The sequence below is a fragment of the Haemaphysalis longicornis genome, unplaced genomic scaffold, assembly GCF_048455015.1.
Source record: "Haemaphysalis longicornis isolate Haplotype H1 unplaced genomic scaffold, Haemaphysalis longicornis Haplotype H1 scaffold_1, whole genome shotgun sequence".
Lineage (NCBI taxonomy): Eukaryota > Metazoa > Arthropoda > Arachnida > Ixodida > Ixodidae > Haemaphysalis > Haemaphysalis longicornis.
Window position 1 is genome coordinate 106,970,373 of NW_027526203.1, and position 24,253 is coordinate 106,994,625.

The following is a 24,253-nucleotide window of genomic DNA, read 5'->3' on the forward strand; positions in this document are numbered from 1 at the left end:
AAACCTCCTCCGCAAAAAACCGACGCACATGCGCCTATATGTACCTGTTTTTAAAAGGCGGCCCCCCATAGCAGGCGGAAACATCACTCTGACGTTCCAAAACAAGCTTTTAATGCTCGTTGTCCGTGTGGCGAATATTCCGCTACCACCAGCAATCCTCGCAAGAAATTCCGTATGAAAAGTTGGCATTCCTGACCAGTTTGCCTGGGACGAGTGCCCTTGTGACGAGTGGGCCTAGACCCCTAGCTGCTCAACTCCGCATGCTAAAGTAGTTTTACAGTTGGTATTTGATTTAGGCCATCGCTTTTGGACACATCGTTACGTAGATGCGGTCGCGTCAAAATGCGAAAAACCGATATAAGATCAATATTATGCTTGCGATTAAAAGCATCCGCAAAGAAATTAAGGACAGAAAGTTGGGCTACTTACTTGGTTTAATGATACTGGGTGCATTGTACTAGCGCAAGGGCGAAACACAAGAGGGTGGATCGTTCTTTAGCATTCGTCCTGTGGTTTTCTTCCTCTTGTGTTCTGCCCTTGCACTAGTACAATGTACCCAGTAACGTAAAGGAGTACTCACGATGTTTACCACTGAAACTGCCACAAGGAGCAGAAGCGTTGCTGCCCTTCAATAATTATGATGGCGGTGTTCTGTTGCACTAACCTGCTTTATTCTTTCTTGCCGGAAGAGCTGAGCGACAAGTGCGACAGCCAGTTCTGTGTGAGCGCATGCCAGAGCACGGGGAAGGCATCTGGCAGCTGCGGAAATGGAGACATGTGCACTTGCACATGACCAGACCTCATGTTTTCGGGGTGCTGATTGCGACTGGATGCATCAACGCCAACAGAGTACACAACTCCTGAAACCTGCCACCATTCGTGTTTGCTAAAGATTACGGATGTACCAACAGCTGAATAAAATGTCACTTGTGCAGGGCCACGGTCAACTGGATGACTAAACGTGATAAAGCACAAAATTCTGCTTACATCCACTACTTCCTTTGGGTTAGTTTTAGAGCAGCGATATTGTCTTGCACTTCTGTCGCTTCAGATCAACTAGAAAACAAAAAATTACAAAATATTCCAACACGTTTAAGTAGAACCACGTGCTTTCGGGAAAGGACCTTAAGTGATAAGACAAGTGCCAAAATACTTAGCCGAGGGATGTAAACGACAAAGACATGCGCTACTTCCAACTGGAATTTTATTTTTAAAACGGCGCGAATACAGGCAACAGCACTGCCCAAAACTAAACAAAGTAACGGCGCAGTGTACAGGCGCGAACTCTTTCCTCATCTCCTATGTGAAGGCAACCCCTTTAGTGGTCAAAGATAAATTAGTCATTGTGACGCAATCTTCGACGTCGCGATGCAATTCTGCGGCTTCTACAATCTCCCGAAGATTGCGTCAGCATGACCTCCTTATTTCTGACAGCCAAGCAGCTGGCCTTCCTGGGTGCAGGCGCGAAATAGAGGGGGTGAGGAATGAGTGCGCGCATCTACACTGCGCAGCTACTTTTCTTAGTTCTTGTTAGTGTTGTTGCCTATGTGTGTGTCACTTTGAAAATGAGAATGCAGTTGGAAGTAGCGTATACGTCTCTGTCCTTTACGTCCTTCGTATACATATTTTGGGGCTTGGAAGTCTTATCACGGTATACCAGCTAGCTCGTACCCACACGTTGTGAATTATTCACGTTTTATTGAAAGAACCTGAGACAAAATCGACAAAAAGGAGAGGTGTTGGTACGAAAAACTTGAAGGTCACTGGTGCCGTATTTCGTTGAAACGGTGAAACGGCGAAAGGCGACAGTTGCCCTCATTCACGGCATCTTCGATGATTCTGGAAGCGACTTGCTCCCCGTGTCGGCACAGATTCCACCTGAGTTAGGTTGGTTGGGTCGTGGTGTGCGCCGAAGAATGTTTGGCAGGAAGATTATTACAGGCGGCCGGGGCTGCCGAGCTGCAGGGGTGCTTCCCCGGCCAGCACCTACGAGCACCGACGGCTGCACAGCAGCGGGAGTCATTCCTCGGCCAGCACCTGCGAGCAGCGACGCAAGAACCGCATGCAGGTTAAACTCAGAAACGGAAACTCAGAAAAGGAAATATTGTATCCTAGCACGAAATACCATCAACAGTGCTGGAAGAGAGCAAAGAAGAGGAGAAAATGAAACGGTTAGAACGGTGACCCTTCAGATTTTTAATCACGTTACACACAGGATGAATTGATTGATTGATTGTAGGGTTTAACGCGCCGACGCAACGCAGGCGATGAGGCGTTTTGTAGTGGAGGGCTCCGGATTAATTTTGACCACCTGGGGATCTTTAGCGTGCGCCGAAGTCTCCTACACACGGCGTTTTTGCTTTTCGCCTATATCAGAAAAGCGGCAGCGGCGGCCGGGAATCGAACCCACGTCCTCGTGCTCAGCAGCACAACGCTTTAGCCACTGAGCCACCGCGGCGGGTACATTGAATGAATCAACACTGTTCGCCAACAAAGCAGCTAACTCCACTAAAGCTAGGCCAACTGCAACGAAATTTTGTGCACCCTAAATGTACCGTTTCCTGGTAGTATTGCTTTAAAAGGTGCTACGTGCAAACTTTTGAGGCCCAAATTTGCGTCGCTGCATTGTAAACCAAGGTAAAAAATGCTCTTTTACCGAAACCGAAAGAAAGGGTGGCCATTACTGCCGGCCAGAAGTGACGTTACACTCAGGAATCGTGCGGGCGAGGCCGGCGGATTTGCCCAGGGCTGCCTGGGAGAAGAGCACGCGCATTCGATGTGTTTCGGGCCGTCCGTTTCTTCAAAAACTCAAAACATGCGCAAAAAAATTCCCCCGCATTTCCCCGAGGGGGAGAATGTGAAAGTGCGAATGCACGGTTGTCGGCCCGCTTGCGGCGCTTGCGCTCGGCCCCCGCAGCCCACCGCCTCGCCGCCTTCTCTTCCATCTCTTCCATCGGGTTTGTAGTATCACGTGTACACCACGCAGTTATCAAGCCGCTATAACGCCGCTGAGTCGCCAACGCACGCCCCTGACGACGTAGTTTGAATGCGTTAAAGATATAAGGCGCGTCACTGACAATGATATCAGCGTCGCGTCCGTGGCTTGGTCGGTAGAGCGTCGCGCTGCGGCCGCAAAGTCCTCGGATCGAAACCTGGCGCCGGATGCTGTTTCTTTTTTAAATATAGAGGAGCACTGCGGACGCCGCCGCCGCCGCCGCCGGCGGTGGTGGATGGTTTGGGGTCGCTTATAAAGTGCATTCGCACTTAAAAGGAATTGGAAAGTTCCTGCAACCATTATTTCTTCGCTGTGTGCGGCTGAGACGCGCCTATAGTCCTCCGGTAAAAGGTAAACACAGGCATCCCGAGGCGTCGTGGTGAAGCTATGAGCTTAGGAAATAGGTACGCAAAAGGCAGTATTGAGCGCTAGATGGGCGATGGCCCAGGGAATATTCGCTCTGCTACTCGAACCACCCTGCGTTTGTGAGAGAAGTAAACAAAAATAGCTATCTCGGGCGAAAAGCGCCGAAACATGCCGGCTGCAGCGTGTAAGAACTCGGTATCAGCGCATATAATCACAGTTCAAATCCAGAATTTTGTTATTATTTTTGTTTACACGGGCAGTCAGGAGGATGGCCGCACTAAATATTTAGATAATGATGCCCGCCGGCATAAAAAAACCATGCAGCGAGGAAAGCACACCAGTGTCTTCACTGCCGTCGTGAAAAAAACCTCCTTACCGGAGACTGGGTGTTGCCAACCTTGGAATTGCCCATTCCGCCATGTGGCAAGCCTTTTTTCTTTAGTATTCTGATCGGTGAGCAAAATGTTGCCAACAGCGGCTCGTTTTCATTTATTTTTTGACGAAGTTGTTTGAACTGAATCGATTCCGCACACTGCACCGCGAAGCTGCTGTACTTCTTCGTGCCACGATCGGCCGTGACAACGGCATAAGCGTATCGCCAGTATCGCCTCGCGTCGGCCGAACTCGCACATCGCGCTCTGGTATAGTCGGTAGGGCCGACCGGCCGCGATCGTGCAGTGCGTCGAACAGGTGCCGTACCCGTTCGCGCCCCCACCAGCCGCGACAATAGCGTATTGTCTCGTGCCGGCCGTTCGTAGAGCCGCCCGGCCACGAGTACGGCAGTGGGTAGCACACCTGCCGTACTCGCTGGCGCGCCGACGCACCGAACAGCCGTGCAAACAGCGTATCGTCTCGCATACGGTGTAGTCGGCGCTCCCGGGTTTGTAGTGTCGACCGGGAGCGTGCTGCCCCCGTAGCGACCACGAAATCAGCCGTTGTGCAACCGCCGCACTCGCTCGCCGACGGCGTATCGCCTCGCGTCGACCGTCATCGCACTCTTCGAATTTGCTATTTTTGCCTCGGCAACCCAGTGCTTCTGCAGCTTCTGGCATTAGGAAACGCGTGAAAGTAATTAATCATGCAAGAGGCTCGAATTACGCTGCGCACTCGCGTGAGGCCGCACGTAAGAGAGCTACTGAGGAGAGACGACGGCAGCACGGTAGTCTTGAGTGAAGCGTCACAGCAGGAAGTTCGCCGCATATGGCGGTCAGCTGGGGCGAGGTGCTGAAGTTGCGTGTTCTTAAACGGTATTAATAAATACACTTCGCGCGTGTGGAATTTAAAATTAAAATCACAAGATACTTTAGTGGTGTATACCACACGTTGAGACAGCATTTGGGGCAGGTAAATTTTTATTCCAGTCGGCCTTCAAGGTTGTGCGCATAAAACTACCCACACAGTTTAGGAAGATGTCAAAATGATCTGTTAGAAAAAATTGAAGAGAAAGAGTGGTATTTTTAACAGCGATGGTGTTTAAGCTGGTGGTTGGGCCGGCGAACCGGCGCAGAAAAACCTCGCCGAGCGATGACGTAATCGCGCGCGCCGGCACCACTGTAGATTTGCCTCGCTGCGCTCAGGCGGGACTCATGTCGCCACTTGTCGACGGCGCCACACAACTGGTACATGCACAGCTTTGGAAAGGTGTCAAGGGGACACGCGATACAGCTGGTATACAAGCATGGCTTTCGAAAGGCATCACGGAGTGGCTCGCTTTACCGCTTGTTGCGACGAGAGGTGCAGTTTTGATGGTAAAAAGAGAATTGATGCCAAAATGAAATAAGCCAAAAGGTAGAGAACCGATAACCTTAATCAACTTTTTAATAAGCGTCCCACATGCCAGACCTGGCCACCGAATGAGTTCAAAAACTTTAAGCAAACGCTCGTCCCGCTGCGCCCTCCGCTACTCTTGGAGATGCACCGAAAAGCCAGTGGGCACGCGTACCTTGTACACCCGGCAGCAAAATAAATCGTGGAATGCGAGCGCGTGGCAAAATGAACCACCCCGTTACCTGACGTTGCACTTCTCGTATCGAGACACCGCTGTGCGCGTCTCGAAAGTAGCGAATGACAGCCCGTAACACGACTTTTCACCACAATGTGTCCCCCTCTCTCGAATGTGGATCTTTGTATCCACGGTAATTGCTATTTAAGCGGTCGACGATCACGATACCTGCCACGGCCTCTGCCTATTCTTACGCGCAGGTACCGCCATCCTTCGGCCACCGCGTTAATGTAGACCCCGGCAGTATCTGAGCAAAGCTTTGAAAACCACAGGTGATGAAAGTACCAAATACAATTTTTAACCACACAAACATGCACTTTCGCGAATGTGGAACTTGGTTTCCGTGATCAGTGGGAATTTAAACAGCGGCGACAAAGTGCTGCTGTCGTTACAAGCCGCTTCGTGAGCCGTGCGGGCAAGCACGGCGGGCCTGTGTGCGGAGCGTTTCAGCGAGCAGCAAATGCTTCCTGATTTGCTGCTTTACCCATTTCTTGCGAACGACAAGCCAAATCTAGAAATTTAGCTCGGAGATCGTCATAGCACACAATTTTGATGGGGGAACCAAGCCGAAGCTTACACTTATTCCAGGTTCGGTCGCATACGTCCGCATACGCCACCATGCTCAAGTTATTTTCGGCACTGTATACAAGTGACGTCAAAACGATCGCAGCGCCGGCCTTCCCAGTGGTGGCCTTCGCGGTAAATACCGGTTCGGTTAGGGTTCGGTTACGGTTAGGGTTCCGGAGAATTCATTTCGTTCCGGCTCAGTTCCGGTTCGGCAAAATCACAGCCCGAACCGCTTCGGGAACCGGTTCGGTGATTCCAATTAGTATCGGATTGCGAAAAAATGTTTGTAGTTTGAAGCAACCATGACTAAATAAAATTTTGGTGCATTCAAAATTTTGCTTTTTCTGGATACAAGCTACAAAACCTTAAAGGGAAAAGTTACTAATTAAGCCAGATGTCAAGGAAAAGAGATGAAGTAGTGAAGATTTACCAGCTAGTATCCCACCCAACCCATATGTTCTCCTGCAGGTACTACTTAATGTAGCCAACAAGGATCAACAAGGATCAGGAAAACGCTTCGTTTTTGTTGTTGTTGTTGTTTTTGTTGTTGAAAAAGCAATCTTGTCTCTGGAATCACCAACCCCCGTGAACATTCAACCCCTAGAGTTAGGCCTGCGTGCCCGCTAGTCCTTCCGTACATTAGCAAGAGACTATAAATACGAGCGGTGTACTATTTCTCATCATTTGTAGCATAAGAAACAAATCCTACCGCGACCACATAAATGCTGTCTCTGACGGTTTGGTCACTTAGGGCAATTTGTTAGCAGCCACCTTCCCCAGGGTGTGAGCTAAAATCTTGTTAAAAGTGAGCTGTAGTTAACGCTCATTCACTGTACATTTCTCTGATCATTCGAATGTCTTTTGAGGTATCTATTACGGATTTGTGCGTCACCCTGAATACGTTCCCGTTATGTCTGACCAGCGCCCTCATTCCATCTGTTAATTTCAGGAATCTTACATTACATTATGCGATTGCAAATTGAAAAACTGATTGGACGCATAAATCACGAAATAAAACTCTTGGAAAGACGCTCTCTAATTTGCGGCAGCAGTACCCCTCCCCTCGCCTCCTTTGGAACATGTAGCAGAAACAGAAGAGTAGCAAGTTAGACCAGCAAGTGAAAGTGTATCCTAAAAAAACAAAGCAGCCTGAAAGAGACGCATAGAAAGCAGAAAGTATAAGCGCTGAGCCAATGGGACTGAACGGGACGGGCATCTACTTTAGTGCTGTATTTTCTTCCAAGACAAAGTACGTAGTGCCTGCAAGGTTGGCGGATACAGTTTTTTGCAAAAGTGTCTACGATGCGCTAACAGTTTTCTTTGTTATATCTATTATGTTTATTTGGATATGTTAAACATACGCGAACTTGTCCGCTCTACTGCAGTGTGCAGCAGTCTGCCCATTACGGGTGTTGACCCCAACCATTGAGCAGTGCAGCTATCTTGCCGCACTATTGTCCTTACGCAGTCTCGTCGAGGGAAGGGCAAAGACGATGTTTCATATCGCCTGGCAGGTTTCCGAGAGTTCGACATTTCGTTTGCTCAGCTGTGCATACTGCTCGCGACAGCAGCAGTAGTATGCCATTGCAACATTGGCGCGCATACCTTTCGTCATGTTATGACGACGAACAAAGCGTTGATAGTGTTGACCGATCCGAAGGGGAAAGTGTCTGAGAAGTTACTAAACCGATGGTTCGAAAGAAAAGCACCAAATAGCGTTGACTACGCATTATCGACGGCTGATGGTCGAACCATTTCGTCGTGAACCAGTAGCCGTTATTTCTTTTTTCGGTTCCGCTCCGGTCCGGATTCAGCGGGCTCAAAAACTAACGGTTGGGAGTCGGGTTCAGTTCCCGCAAAAATACCGGTTCGATTCCGGTTTTCGGTTGGACACCCTTGTCGTAACTGCCGTGTAGTAGATCACCAAGGCAGCAATTTTCGTGAACCTTAAGCGGTACACACTTTAGTGCGAAAGCAATAAGTGGCCCATTCAGCAGAACAGGAACAGCCATCGGCGTCTGTAGCAGCTAAATGGCCCCTCAAATGACCGACGGACCTAAGAGAACAAAACAAAGTCATTAAGTCTGAACGTAATTAGAAAAAATTTGAGACTGCATGGGCGTCGGGCCCAAAGCCCCCAGAAAGAGAGTTAAGCTTGCATCCAAGCCATCACTGAGGCTTTTTGATTTCTTTCCCAAAACCGCACCGCAAGGATTTACCAGACTAAAGGTTACCTCATTGAATACGTTCTGGTTTTCCGATTAGGAGTACACAAGGATACAGGAAGAAAGACGAGTAATGAGTTTCACGTTCTAAGCCCGCCTTAACCTCCAACATTAAGGCATCGAAGCGTTGAGGCTAAATACCGACATAACAACATCCCAATTAACTCATGAGAATTCACCAGTGGCAGTGACAGCAGTAGTCAGAAGCTCACGTCCCAATTTAGGCACTTGAGAAGCCCCCTGTAACGTTTTTCTTTAAGGTAATTTTCTGGCAGCGCGCCTGTTCGTCCTGTCGTGCAGAGATGGGCACAAAAAGGATGATCAAGATCACGGATTTGCTCAGTAAAAATTGTGGGTCATCCTCGCATGGCCCACAATGCTCCCTGAAAGTGTTTTTTTCCAAAAACGTTTTGTTCTTTTTCTAGCGCCCCTTTTACCTCCAGGGTTCAGAGCAAACTTACGTCTGTGAAAACATTAATGAAAAAGTAACTTCTCTTACAATGGCCACCATTTTTTGTGAACATCATGTTGAGGCCCTCGGCTGCTCTATGCCACATTTTAAAATATTTTTCCTTTTTTTCGCTGTGATTACGCCATTCAGAAAATACACGATGTGGAGCATTTTCAAACATTTTTAAGCAAATACGACCACATTCTCTCAGCCAATGAAGCATTTGTACCTGTATCTCAGCATTATGGAAAATTGGTGAAAACTATACTTACACTGAAAAAAGGTGAAATGTGCGACAAAACGTTTCTAAAACTTGGAAAAATCTCCTGTCTGGCCCATATTCACCTTGAAATTGCGCGTTGTTGTGCTCGTAGTAAAAATTTCAAATACAAGCCATTCACTAGTACAAATGATCGCAGTTTGTTTGAGGAAGTTTAATGAGAACAGTTTTGGTTTTAGCAGAGAAAAAAAAACTTTTCTATTTGTACAGCGACACTACTTCACCCCGTTGTTCCACAGAGCGTCTTCTCTGCACGGCCTGCACCTGCCTGCATGAAAGAGCCGCGAGCCAGCGGGTTTGCGCTACGAGAATACCTTTCGCCGCAATTGTATTTGTAACGTCAGTACATGAAAGAGGAATAATTTGCGTGTTAGTGGGAAAAGTACAACTTGGAGCTAGCGGTGGTGCGCCCATTCCATGAGTACGGGTAACTCAACGGCTGGACATCAGATGTGCATTTAAAGCATCGGGTTATGCAATTCGCGCTAACGCATACAAATAAATCCGTTTAACTCGATGACTCCACCGCTGTTCCTTTCGTAATTTTCGGCATACTTAAAAGATACCACGTATAACATACCCTTCTTCTTTAAATGCACGTCCATGTCCAGCCAGCCGTTGAGTTACCCGTTCACATGGAATGGGCGCGCCTCCGCTAGCTCGACGTTGTACTTTTCCCACTCACACGCGAATTATTCCTCTTTCCTGTACTGACGCTACAAATACCATTGCGGCGAAAGGTATTCTTGTAGCGCGAACCCGGCCTGTTTCATGCAGGCAGGTGCATGCCGTGCAGAGAAGACGCTCTGTGGAACAACGGGGTGAAGTAGCGTGACTGTACAAATTGAACAATTTTTTTCTTTGCTAAAACAAAAACTGTTCTGATTAAACTTTCTGAAATAAACTGCGATCATTTGTAGAAGTGAATGGCTTGTATTTGATATTTTTACTACGAGCACAACAATGCGCAATTTCAAGATGAATATGGGCCAGAAAGGAGATTTTTTCAAGTTTGACAAACATTTTATCGCACATTTCGCCTTTTTTCAGTGTAAATATAGTTTTTACCAATTTTCCACAATGCTGAGATACAGGTAGAAATGCTTCATTGGCTGAGAGAATGTGGTCGTATTTGCTAAAAATGTTTGAAATTGGCTGAGAGAATGTGGTCGTATTTGCTAAAAATGTTTGAAAATGCTCGACATTGCGTACTTTATGAATGGCGTAATCACAGCAAAGAAAAGGAAAAATATTTTAAAAATGCGGCATACAGCAGCCCAGGGCTTCAACGCGATGTTCACAAAAAATGGTTGCCATTGTAAGAGAAGTTACTTTTTATGAATTTTTTCACAGACGTAAGTTTGATTTAAACCCTGGAGGTAAAGGGGCCGCTAGAAAAAGAAATTTTTTTCGGACCAAAACACTTTCAGGGAGCATTGTGGGTCATGCGAGGATGACCCACAATTATTACTGAGCAAATCCGTGATGGTGGATTTTACGGCTCCGACATTTGGCATGGAATGACCCAAGAGTTATTCAATATTCCAGGGTGTCGAACCAAAACCGAACCGAACCGAAAACAGGAACGGAACCGGTATTTTTTCCGGAACTGAACCCGAACCCAAACCGTTATTTTTTGAGCACGCTGAACCCGAACCGGAACTGAACCGCAAAAAGAAATAACGGCTACCGGTTGATGCCGAAACGGTTCGACCCTCCGTTGTTGATATAGCACAGTCAATGTAATTCAGGCCTTTTTTTCTTTCACGTACCCTCAACGTCGTACCCGCTCGCGCACTTTCCCCTCCAGATAATTGAACACTATTACGCTCCATGATTGACTGATTGATTGTAGGGATTAACGCGCCGACGCAACGCAGGCGATGAGGCGCGGCGTAGTGGAGGGCTACGGATTAATTTTGACTACCCGGGGATCTCTAACGTGCGCCGAAATCTCGTACACACGGGCGTTTTTGCTTTTCGCCTCCATTAAAAAAAGTGGCCACCGCGGCCAGGAATCGAACCCGCGACCTCGTGCTCAGTAGCGCAACGCCTTAGCCACTGAGCCACCGCGGCGAACATCACGCTCTATGTAACAACAGGGGAAAATGAATGAGCACCAATGTAGCAATGGTCTGTTTCTGCTGGAAGCGCGAGCGTAGTGCAAGCTGACCAAACGAAATGCATTCTCGGCAGCATTCAGGGGGTATAAAACGACTTTGCCCTTCCCTAGCTGCGACTTTATTGGAGCAATCAGGCTGCAGGAGTGGTCCACTGCACAACAGCGAAAGCGCAAGACCACTCCGCCCTCTATCGGTCGGTGTGGGATTCAGTCTCTCCGAGGTTACCTTCGTGACGCACGAACTACAGCAGACTTACGAAACAGCTTGACTTACAAGAGCTCCGCTTAAAAGCTCCTCCTGGGTTGGAACTACCGACCTTCACGGTAACTTTCCCGTATGTTTACCAGTCACCCGTTTCAGCAACGAAAGAGGCTCCAAAAGATCGTTGTACAAAGCCATAGTGTCAACGAGTATCTTTATGTGCGCCCAATGTTTGTCGTATTTAAATAATTCTGGCACTGATAACACCTGTTTTCACAAACCAAGTTGCGGCAGGCGTGCCGCAACTTGGCGGGAAAGGTGCCGCTGAGTCTGTTCTCCCTTTCCCATCGCGACCCAGCAAACACGCAGAGAGTAGCGCCTGGAGACGGCGCCGCTGAGTCGCCTTCCCTTTCCTTGTCGGGCGGCTCGGCAGACGCAATCGCTTCGCCTCCATTCACCGGATTCAAACTGCTGCCAGTGATAGTCCCGATTGGAGGGATTCGAACTGCAGGCGGCTGCAACGGTACCCCGGGGGTATAACACCAACCCCGAAGCAGCGGTGGTGCGTCGGCATATCATCGGAGGCACTGAGTTGAGAAGTGCTATCGCATTTGTCCGAGCAATGTAACGCTCTTGCTACCTTTGTGTATATTGTATATAAGTCCAGCTTCAAATCACCGTCGGCTCGACTACTTCGGCGCTCTGCTCTGCGCCGCGTCGATAGCGGACTGAGCAGGGTAACGTCGCAACAGTGGTGACAGCTGAAATGGCCCAGTCCCAACAGTGCGTGCGTATATATATATATATATATATATATATATATATATATATATATATATATATATATATATATATATATATATATATATATATATATATAAGGTTAGTAGAGACAGAGACACACGAGAAGGACATTGAAAATAAAAATAAAAGTTTACTGACGTTTCAGGGAGAGGACTCCCTTTCTTTGACTCTGAAGAAAGGGAGTCCTCTCCCTGAAACGTCAGTAAACTTTTATTTTTATTTTCAATGTCCTTCTCGTGTGTCTCTGTCTCTACTAACCTTATTTTTTCGCGCTCTTTGCGAGTTTTTGATTCGAGGGCCGCAGTGCACCCAGTTGCTGCCGGTGCTTGGCAACCGTTGAAGCACTGTCCAACTGTTTCCCCGTGCTTTGTGAACTCGAAAACAAAGTTTGCAGACGCGTTTTTCGGAGGCATGATAGCATACAGTGACGTCGCTTTATTGCCGTGTTGGTGCGTGGGTTGCACAGTGGAAATATGCAGCTCTTGTCTCGCGCACCGCTGACGAAGCTGACAGCTATCGATCAAAAAGTGCGGTGGCGTCGTTATGGCCAGGCAACATGGTTTACGAGACGTTCCAAGACGCGAGCTTAAGCTAAAAACCCAACGTCTGGCGTTGCCGTTCATCATATAAAAACGGCCCCTTCACGAGGACTTCCACAGTACGAGCTTAAACTCAGCAGTAGTTGCTAGCGAGGGGTGGTCGCCCCGCCAGTAAATAGCAGATAAAGGCAGGGGAAGAACAACGACCGAAATTCACCATCGTGGTCAGCTTCCTCATTACACAGTGGCATAAACGAGAAGCGGCGCATCGGGTTGCAATTCAAAAGCAAAGCCATTCGAAAGCAAAACGCTCCTCCAGCGGCAAGATGACAGAGCTCTTCGACAAAATATGCAAGGCGAAACAAGGCGTCGCACGCGTTCAACTAGGCATTATGATGTCCGATTAACGACCCAGAAACGTGCTTCGGGGTTTACTCGGATATTTTATTTTCAATGAAGGGGCAAATTACACCGCCGCGCCTGCCCGGTGGGGCTATATGCTCACTTGTAAATGGACTGCACGAGACCATAGTCCTACCGAACCTAAGCACAAAGATTCTAAACGGGAGACTAATAAAACCATATTGGCGCACGTACATCAGCCAAATTATCGCTTGAATGCGCACAGCGGCATGGTGCGGACAATTTCGGTGACACAAACCATGAGGCGATTTGACGCGAATCACGTAAATTAACTGCGACTGTTGGAATGAGCGGTGTGGCTCACCAAACGACTACACAGCGTTACATGCGTCTACGGAAACTGCTGAATACCGGAAAAGAGCGACTTCGGTGAGCGTAGTGCATGCATTGTTAGCAGCCCCCCCCCCCCCCCCCCCCCCTCCCCCTTCCGCCTACCCTAAAGCAACTTGAACAGAGCCAGCGGAACGAAGCAGCTACGCGTTCCAAGGCCGCATATTTGTAAACAAAAATAACTGCGTGAATCAACACGTGCCGTAGAAACAGAGTCACTGCGGCTGCTCTTCCCACCGGGACACCGCGACCCCTTAGCGAGCGACCGCCGAAAAACGCTAACAGCGCCAAACAAGGACAGGGAAAGAAGGGGGCGCAGTTTTCGTTGTCTGATTTTACCATCCTTGAGAGTTAAGCTGCACAGCGGCACCGCTAAATGTTAGCGATTCACTCGTACACGCGCGTCCAGACTCGAGTTCGTAATAGAACTTCTTTGCACTACTGTACTCACGAGTGCAAGCACTCGAAAATACAGTATTGATGAGTATTGTACTCATGAGTACTGTACTCATGAGGACTATGTACTTATGAGTACAGCATATTCTCGAGTAGTACTCATGAGTACTGTGTACTCATGAGTAGTGCTTATGATTACTGTACTTATGAGTAGTACCAGAGTCCTTCAATGCTTTGAAGGACTCTGGTAGTACTAATGAGTAATGTGTCCTCTACCAGAGTCCTTCAATGCTTTACTGGTCACGAAACTGCTCCGTAACTCAATGGGAGAGCTTCATATGCTGTGTTTGGCCGCCGCGCGGTGGCGCCACCCTCTCACTGAGGTCACTCCTCGGGCGGCGTTGCGCTGGCTCGAACGGCGGAGCCGCGGCGAGTTGTGTTTGTTTTGTGCGGGAAAAAAAATATATCGTGCATATCGCGCTCTTGTGATGCGACTTAAGTCGTGCAACGACGATGCCGAACATCTGTTGCGTCCCGGGATGTCGTTACTTGTACAACGATACCACAGAAAATGTTTCTTTGTTCTGTTGACCGAGCGACGGGCAGCTGTGTGATAAATGGAGGGGCGCCATTCCAAGGCAAGCAACGGGAGATTTCAGCTTCGATTATAAGTGTGCCGCAGTGTGTGGAAATACACTGTGTGTGAGAATGGAAAAAGCAATGTACCCTTTTGAGAGCATCGTGGGCCTAGAACTGTACAAAGCTATATTAAAGCCGGATTTTTGCCATATCAGTCAGTTTGTAGCGGTGCTTCATTACCTGTTTGCAGACTTGTATTACCTTGCGCTCAGGCTCGCGTGTAAAAAAGCTTTGGGACGTCCTTGTGCTTTTAATTTTCATATTTCCGCGAATTATCCCTTAGGGTTCGTTTTGTTTGTTTTGTAACCGCGCGTGGCCGATTCCGGTTTCTTATCTGGCGTTTCAACCGGGGCGCCCGTTTGCTCTTTTTGTCGTACGTCCCGTCGGGCGATATTGTTTGATATGGAAAGGGTGCCACCTTGTTGCTAACTTGATATTTTGTTTCTTCGACACTGTTCTCGATCCTTTTTCCATGGATCTGAAATTAATAACGTTCCAAGAGTAATGCATGCATAGCAAACGCCGCGCAACTCACTTTATCGACGTTCATCTGTTCAAGTCACACTGCGGACTTCTTCTTCGCCGTTTGTGTTTCATTCTAGTCTTTTGTAGTGCAGGAGATCCCTAGGTCACTGCGTTCAGAAAAGCTTTGCGTCGTTCTTGGCTACGTGGCAATATTCTGTTTCCTCCATGTGCTGCACATCGCAGCGCGAAAAAATAAATTTTTGTCCGCTGGACCACGCTCTTTTGTCTCCCTTCGTAATATTGAAATTTTTTGTTGCGTGTGATAAAATCAGTTTCATTGTTCTTTTTTCGCTTCCTGTTTTTGCAAGGATTGCAAATCGTGGAAGCAGAAAGACACATGGTGCAACATATATCTCTTCGTGTTTTGACCCTTCGCGTTTCTGCAGCGTTTTTAGATATTCTCAAGTATGTACCCACTCATTGAAACGACAGCACTATTGGGCTATCTCTTTTAGCGTTCTGTGCATTCCAGAGCAATCAACGGATTCATTAAGCGTAGTATGAACGACGCGTAGTTGGTTTCTTTCAGTTTTTATATTGTATTATCGACAGGCCCGCAGCAGCCCTTGACTACACAGCTACCGTATGTGTGGTATTTACAACTTTGCTTTAAGAAAAGAAGCAATATAGATTTAAAAATCCGTAAACACGACGGCACAGCGCTTGTGCCATAGCACACAGAAGCCGTTGCCGTTCGCGGCCGAAGTCTACGGTAACTTTCTTTGAAAAATAAAACCCCATTGAAGGCAGGTGATACCACAATAACTGGACTATTCATCGCTAACTACTACGAAAAAAAAAAAAACTTAATCAGCGCGCACCACACCACAAGCAGCGAGCGTTTTCACGCCAAGAGCTGGCCAATACGCCGCACGCGCGGCGGCTGGATGACCTTCGTGCGGCGGTGGCGCCTGTAGTGGCGCGCGCGGTCCCTATATGAAGCGAGCGCCGAAGTTTCGTGACCAGTAAAGCATTGAAGGACTCTGCCTCTACTCATGAATACTCATACTCATGAGTAGTGTACTCACGAGCAGTGGACTTACCCCTGTACTCACTCGTCATCGCACTCACTTTTTTAATCTGGGTGTGTACTCACTCATAATCATACTCGTGAGTTTGAGTACAAATGAGTCTACTCACGAGTGAGTACGCCGACCTATGTTCGAAACCTCTGGGGTACGCCGCGAACAACACAGTTACCCCCGGACGCTGCCTTGGTGCTCTATATACTTGGTCGAGCGAGCGAGCTAGGACGACAAGGCGAGCGCCTAATGTGCTCTGCACTTAAAACTGGGTTTTTGAGCCTCGATGCTACAACTGGATGTAAGAACAGGCATGCCATTGTGCTGTGCATGTTCAAGAAAAATAAGGTATTACAATAGAAAGTTGGGCGAGTTGGTGATGCATTATGATAATGAGCGCGAAAATGACGACACGTAGAAAAGAACACACAGGACGGCGCGCCGTCCTGTGTGTTTTTGTCTACGTGTCGTCTTTTTGGCGCTTAAGGTATGCCTACCTTCCCCCTGCCAGCGTAGGTTTTGCTTCGGGACGTTAAGCTCCGAGCTAACATATTTACGGTAGATTTTGTGGTTCCCGTACCCCTCCCCCTTTTCTAAAATAAAGCAATTGACGTGTCGTCAATCTATTAGAAACGAGATAATCTAACCTCGTTGCATAGAGTCCTAGGCGTAGCACTGTGAAACGAGATTTCGAAACTCTCACCGGCTGGTGCACAGTACGGTCTCACTCGCACAGTCGGGACCAACTTGTGCCGATGTGGGCCACTGCCTCCAGTGGCCATTCCACCGGCTGGGGCAATGTACGGTCTCACTCGCACAGGCGAGACCAAACTGTGACGCTGTGGGCCACTGCCGCCAGTGGCCAGTCCACCGGCTGGGGCAATGTACGGTCTCACTCGCACAGCCGAGACCAAACTGTGACGCTGTGGGCCACTGCCGCCACTGGCTGCTCCGCTGTGGGGTGGAGGCTTCAAATCGGCGGGGCTACCGGCCGCTGCTGATGGCGGCTCCTTCGCCACCAGCCATGGCGACTTCGTCTGCGTGGCCAGCTCTCCCCTACGCAGGGAGCTCCTGAAACAAGAGACCAGAAAACGGGGCAATTATTGGAATCACATTGGTGCAGTTGTGGCTGTTCATGAAAGGCCCACTTAGTTCGGGTAACTTTAACAGCGATACTCGCGGGAACTGTCCTTTTACAATTGACACGCCCGCTCTCACGTGCAGCAAGACCCCTTCACCACAGAAACGGTACACAAACTCCATGAGCGGAAGCCAGGCCACGTAGCAAAATTGTTCCCATAAGTGAATGGGCACGAGCAACGAAGAGCAACCAAGGAAGTTTGACTGCAGTGCACGAACAGGCGTAACAGCAGTATTCGCCAATGCGCATGGCAGTTTGATCCAACCACTATACCACTGCACACAAGAGGGAAAAAAACGACCAGTAGCGAGGCGGTTGAGTTTAAAGTACTCGCTCCAATCATCGTGCGGAAAATGGTCTTAATGCGGAGCTTAGCACCCTCTAGCACTTCAATACAATTCCGTGAATGGTAGTCGTACGAGTGAACTCAACTATGGGTTCGCGTTAGTTTGTACTCCGTGAAGAGCGGGTTTACCCGTGAAAATTTACAAACGGATACCGCAAAGGGCAAGGACAAGGGCTATATATAAGCGCGTGCCCTCTTTACATATGCACCTGTGTGGCCGTGTGGACGAGCGAAGGGTAGGCTATACAAGTACATGCGTACTGCTTCAAACAAAACACGGGGTTAGGAACAGGTCACCGTCAACCGGTTGACGTAGATCGCTTACGGTGGAAACACGCGGCGTAGAAGGCAACGTTTTTGCGACGCTCGTACATATGCCTGGCACGGAGCCTCGCCATGATACAAAATTCGGACACAGGCGTAGGCCTTTGGGAACCTGAGATGCCGTGATACGTTTTATATATAGTTTCCTTTTCGTTTTGAAGTCGCAGTCTTCTATATGGAATCGCCCATCACGCTGACCGTTAAACCGCTAGAGTTAAGTCTGCGTACCGGCGCGTCATCCCCGTACATTATCAGGGGACATTTCAAAACATCAGCATATTTTTTATCAGTTGTAGAATAAGAAAAACACCTTACAACAGCCTCGTAAATGCTACCTATCAATTCCATTGTTTGTTCACCTCGGATAACTTCGTAGCAGTCACTTGCTGGAGGGTGTAAGCCAATATTTTGTTAAAAGTAAGCTTTAGTTAACGCTTAGTCAATGCCTTACTTTAATCATTGGAATGCTCTTTGATATAGCCATCCCGAATGGGTGCGTCGCTATGAGCACACCTCCTTGATGCCTGACACCAGCCATTCTTCCTTCTGCTATGTTGTGGAGTCTCATTGCAGATTACGCGATTACAAACTTAAAGTATAATTTCACATGTAAAGCAAAAGATGTAACTCTTTCGGTGAGACTCTCTTTAATTTGTAGACAGCAGAAATCCCCCTCCGGAAAGACCAGCAGTAGCAGCAAAACGGCGACTTGGAATAGTCAATAAAAGCGCATCTCCAGAAAAGCAGCGATAAAATACACAAAAGAGCAGAACAAACCGAAAGTATGAGCGCAAATAAGACAATGTGGGACCGGACTGCCTTTCCGCGTGAGTCATCTATTTCCCTGATGCAAGGTCAGGGGATACAGCTTCTTGCAGAATGATAAAATGAGTAGCATACCCTATCTTATTTCTGGGTTTGTCTATAATAACTATTTGGATCCATTAAAAACGCCCGCTTGTAAGCTCTGCGGTCTTGAAAGACTGACGATTATGCCCGGCACCACGGCGCTCGCTAACTTCACAATGATGACACGTTCGGTTCTAAGCGGTGAAACAATGGAAGGGAGGTTTAGTGTGAAATGTACCTGCTGGTTTTGGGCTTATTCGATGCAAAAATGAGCGCAAATTGTTCGCGTGTGAACTTTGGGCTTTGGGCGAAATAATTTGAAGCCCCGAGATGGCTCTTCTACTTTTAAAAGCGAAGCTGTTTAGCAAATCGTAATTTTCCATGCCCGCATTTAACAATACCAAGGAATTGCCGAGCGCGCGCATGTGAGCGCGAGCCTCGCCGCGACCGCCCAGTGTCCCCTTCGCACGTTTGTCAAGCCAAGAAAACCCACTTAGGGAGCTTGGCAAAGATTGCGACGACCGCCCGGCAGTAAAAACCAAGAAAATGCCGAGCGCTCGCGTGTGCCAGCCTCGCGGCGACTGCCCAGCGCCCCGGTGCACGTTTCTCAGGCCAAGCATGTCCACTTCGAGAGACTGGACAAGGCCCAAGACTGGCCAAAAAAAAAAACTCTCCTGCGTTCAGCTGGAGCGATGAACTGACGCATCACACCAGACGCCTATTCTGGATGTCGTGGGTTCGGATCCCATCCGGCGGGCATACTTCTCCACTTTCTTTCTTTCTTTCTTTCTTTCTTTCTTTCTTTCTTTCTTTCTTTCCTTCTTTCTTTCTTTCAAAAAACTGTCTGTGCTCCAATGATCATAAAATGACCTACAACATTTTCCTCCTCGCTTTCCATGGCTTTTTCGACTGCCTACCCTTACTTCTGTCCTAATTCAACTAGCCCTTCATTTCCGATTATGACTCACTATATATATTTATATATATTAAAATGAGGTGTTTTGCTCAAAGCTGAAGTATCAGAGGAGATGCAGGAATCGCGATTCAATACGGAGCCGGTTTAATCTAGTGCACTCGTCGCTAGCGATGCTGCAGACTGACGCCCATCGTCGTCTTCAACGCTGGTAGTTCAACTGGCACTCGCGATGCCACTTACGCAGCCACAGCTTATGGCGCACAGCCGTTCGGCTGTGACTACACTGTACCCCGTTCGTCCTCATTACATATATATATATATATATATATATATATATATATATATATATATATATATATATATATATATATATATATATATATATATATATATATATATCAAGGTTGCAGTCGTCATTGCCAGTGCTATTCGGCTTTTTTCGAAATATTTAATAGGGCCGAATGACGTGTGCTTGTCACGTTTCTTTGATACATTCATAAATAAGCGAAAATATAAGTCGACAAACAATCCGCCGTTTTTCCGGGAGCGATGTCCCGCTCCCGGAAAAACGGCGGATTTTTTGCGATTCCGATTCCGATTCCGATTCACTTTCGTGAATCGGAATCCCTGCGGCCCGGTTTTCTGCGTCAAGATGCAGTGCTCTTTTCTCTTGTTTCAAATTAGGGTAAAGTCAATTTTTCGGCGCTTAAGGAAAATCATAATGCATGTAGTGCCCACGAACATTTTGTACTTATTGTATACGTGATGATTTTGTGCACTGTGATAAATTTGTTTTATGTTTATCCTGGAATAAAATTCAAATGTCTTGATTATAGCATGACTATGCGTTATTTCTACTCTTAGAACAGAAGTACACAAACTGAGCAAGCATTATATAACCTTGATCTATACTTAAGGCACCCACGCAACCTGCGTATGTGCGACGCAATTAAGCCCAGCAGTGGCGTTGGTAGAAATTGGTATCGGGGTTAGGAGTGGGCACGTTTTTTATATGAAAGGGGGGCCGGGGAGAGTGGTCAAGTGTCATTTTGTGCTCTGTATCCCAAGGCAGAAAAAAATTCCGGCCAGGGGGGGGGGGGGGGGGGGGGTACGTTCGCCACCCACTGCAATCAAAATAAACAACTGATTGCTTTTATACAGCAGTGGAAGCATGAATACAGAATAAAGGTTCAGAGAAGATGCACGATTTTTTTATAAACACCGAGGCGAATCCTACGACAGTATACTAAAGTACGTTTCTCTAGTCACGAGTATAAGCTGGCTTTGACTTGAAGCGCACACGCCAAGGGCTCGCCAACTTGCGTCAGATGGCAATGACATGAGCCCTCAGCGATCAGAAGCCTGCTAAGGCTATTTTGAAGTCAAATTTTCCCGCTAATGCCACCAGAATGACGTCACCTTCTGACCGGCTCTTGCGTCACATCCTGTTTATTTTTTGTTCCGCCGGAAGTGTTCCCTACTCACAGAGATGGCGCTAAGCCCCATAAGCAGCTCAAGAGCCGCCATTTTCTGAACGTATGGGCTTCTATGGAAGCTTCGCTACCAGTTATATTTACCTTGGCAGTGCGCTGCGAGTCTGGAGCGCAGCAGCGCGTTTGTGCGCCGGTGGTAGCCGCCCGGCGGTGTGCAATTTCGCGGCATTGTCGGCTCGCGCGTTCTTGTTACGCGTGCCCTTCCGATGCGACACAGATAATGTGCATGGAAGGCACGGTCACGCTTATCTTAATAAAACGAGCGTCTGTACGAAGGAACAGCCAACTTTATTCCATGATATAAACTAAAAAAAGAGGACAGCCGACGAAGTACTAAGGCACCGCACCACACCCGAACGTGCCTGCAAAGACGTCCTTCCTTTTTTTTTTAGTTTACATCCTGGAATAAAGTTTGCTGTTCCTTCGTGCAGAAGTTTCTTTTATTCACATGAGGGTGACTGAGCATTACATGCACATTATATGAGCCGCATCGGAAGGGCACGCGTAACAAGAGCGCGCACAGGATGTCGCGAAATCGGCTGCGCGCACAGCCGGGCGGCTACCGTCGGCGCACAAACGCGTTCCAGCGCTCCAGGCTCGCAGCACCCCGCTGTCGCTGCGGGAAACCACAGTCCTGCTCATTGGCAACCGGAAGCAGTAAGCCTACGGTCAACACGCTCTCATCCTCGCGGTATACCACAATGCAACACCTAGCTTCCGCGGGCGTCCACGGGCGTCGCTGGATGTACCGCAGGCCACGCGCTCGCAGTGTCGCGTTTCAATCCGTGAGCACTGTACATCACATTGGAAGAGTCGCAGTCGAGTGTCGCGTTAATTAGAGGTTTGAAATGGGAGTTGGTCTTTCTGCCACCGTGGTTGTCTGCATGGTATTACATACGCGGCACCATGCCTTTCCGCATGGTTGACACCCACCTTTGGGTGCCCTCTCAGTTTTGGCGTGTACAAGGTAGTCTTTAAAGGGACACTGAAGTGAATTTGTCAAGCTCCCGGTTTTGCTTGCACTGCGTAGACTGGCTCAAATTACCACACTTTTCATCGTTTATACGGTTGATAAGTCGGTAATTATTTTATAAAGCGGGAAAGAAGAAAAAATACCATGCGCGGTCTGTGGCGGCCGCACCAAGTAAATGCTGTGACGTCGGGAGGAGGTGGCACCGTGATTGGACGATGTCCAAGGTTAGCATTCAAACAAGTTTCGGTTTCGGCTCCACAAATCCCTCCTCTCTCTTTTTTAGGGGTCGTTGAAAGACGAGCGTATAAATAAGTGTAGAGAAATACGACATGTTGTCTTGATAAAGGTCGGCATCCGACCGAAACGTCGACGAATAAACAGTTTTGTTAGAAGCTATACCAATTTTTTACTCCTTTTTGCGGCAACCTAAGACAGCCCTTTTTGCAATCAAAGTATATATATATATATATATATATATATATATATATATATATATATATATATATATATATATATATATATATATATATATATATTTATTTATACATATATATATATAGGTCGTGGGTTCGGATCCCACCCGGCGGGCATTTTTTCACCACTTTCTTTTCGACTCAAAAAATTCATCTATGACCCACCACAACCTCCCATTTGCTTTCCGAGGTTTTCTTGACTGCCAACCCTTATTTTCTGTCTTATTTCACGGAGCCCCTCATTTCCCATTTTCTGATTCGCTACATGCTTAGCGAGGGCCTCTGTTCTGGCAGTCTTGGTGCCAAAGGGAGCTTAAGTCGACCACTCTCGACATGTCGTAGACACTCGAGTCACGGCCCGGGGGTTAAAAAGAAGGTCACCTTCACCCCGAGTAGTCCTAGTGGCGCTGGCTAACACCCCCAAGTGCAGGAAACAAAAATAACTTAACATAAATACCCGAGAAAGTGCTGGGGAAACAGCCCCGCCGGTAGCGTAGTGGTTATCGCACCAGACCGGTATTCTGGAGGTCGTGGGTTCGGATCCCACCCGGCGGGCATTTTTTCACCACTTTCTTTTCGACTCAAAAAATTCTTCATCTCTTTCTATGACCCACCACAACCTCCCCTTTGCTTTCCGAAGTTTTCTTGACTGCCAACCCTTATTTTCTGTCTTATTTCACGGAGCCCCTCATTTCCCATTTTCTGATTCGCTATATCTATCTATCTATCTATATATATATATATAAGGACTCTACTTCACGACTATATATCTATATAGATATATATACAGGGTGATCAAAGTTAAGTCGACAGGTTTTTTTTAAAAATAGGCGCTTAGATTTACGCGATGACGACCTCTATCGTGAGGTTATGCGCCCAGGGGGACACATAAATAGGAGGTAATTATTGATTTCGGAGGCTTAATTAACTAAAGATCGTTAATTAACTTTTTAGTGGCTACAGTAACCAGGCATGTTTGTATTGGAAAGTTAGACGCAATCATGTTTCTACGCAGTTTCAATTGGCAGAATTATTCTAGCGCATCCGTAGTCTCAGATATCAAGAGGCGAAGTTTAATAGCCGTTCGCATGATTACGCATGCTAGACAGTCTGCACCGGCGCAAAGCTCCTCCCTTCTGTGACTTGCCTGCTGTGTACGGTGTTTAGTTCGACGAAGGGGTAGAGGAACAAGAAAAGGTGATAACTGGCACCCATTCATTCTTGGCTGGCGTTGTCGCAATCTGCAGTACTCGGAACCGCTATCAAAACACAGAACAAAAGGGAGGAGCTATGCGCCGGTCTTAGTTCTAGCATGCGTAATCATGCGAGCAGCAATTAAACTTCGCCGTTTGATATCTCGGACTAAGGATGCGCTAGAAGTATTCTGCCAATTGAAACTGCGTAGAAACACGATTGCGTCTAGCTTTCCCATACAAACATGCCTGGTTACTGCAGCTGCTACAAAGTTAAGTAATCAATTTTAGTTAATTAAGCTACCTACATCAATATTTACCTCCTAATTATGTGTCTCCCTGGGCGCATAACCTCACTGAAGAGGTGGTCTTCGCGTAATTGTAAGCGCCTATTTAAAAAAAAACCTGTCGGCTTAACTTTGATCGGCTTAAAATTTACACACACACACACACACACACACACACACACACACACACACACACACACACACACACACACACACACACACACACACACACACACACACACACACACACACACACACACACGCACGCACGCGCACGCACGCACGCACACGCACGCGCACGCACACGCACGCACGCACGCACGCACGCACACACACACACACACCGCACACAAGCATTCTTAAGTGAACT

General features: G+C 47.7%; 1 protein-coding gene across 1 annotated transcript in view; it reads right to left on the reverse strand.

Annotated features, from left to right (window-relative positions):
* Positions 1 to 1,714: 1,714 nt before the first annotated feature.
* LOC144165204 (uncharacterized) overlaps positions 1,715 to 24,253 on the reverse strand; it is a 44,140-nt gene continuing 21,601 nt past the window's right edge. The window contains exons 5-6 of the mRNA XM_077695326.1: positions 16,592 to 16,959; positions 1,715 to 2,037 (exon numbers count right to left, since the gene is read on the reverse strand). Coding sequence (XP_077551452.1) covers positions 1,820 to 2,037; positions 16,592 to 16,959 — 586 coding nt within the window. The 3' untranslated portion in view covers positions 1,715 to 1,819. The remainder of the gene's footprint in view (positions 2,038 to 16,591; positions 16,960 to 24,253) is intronic.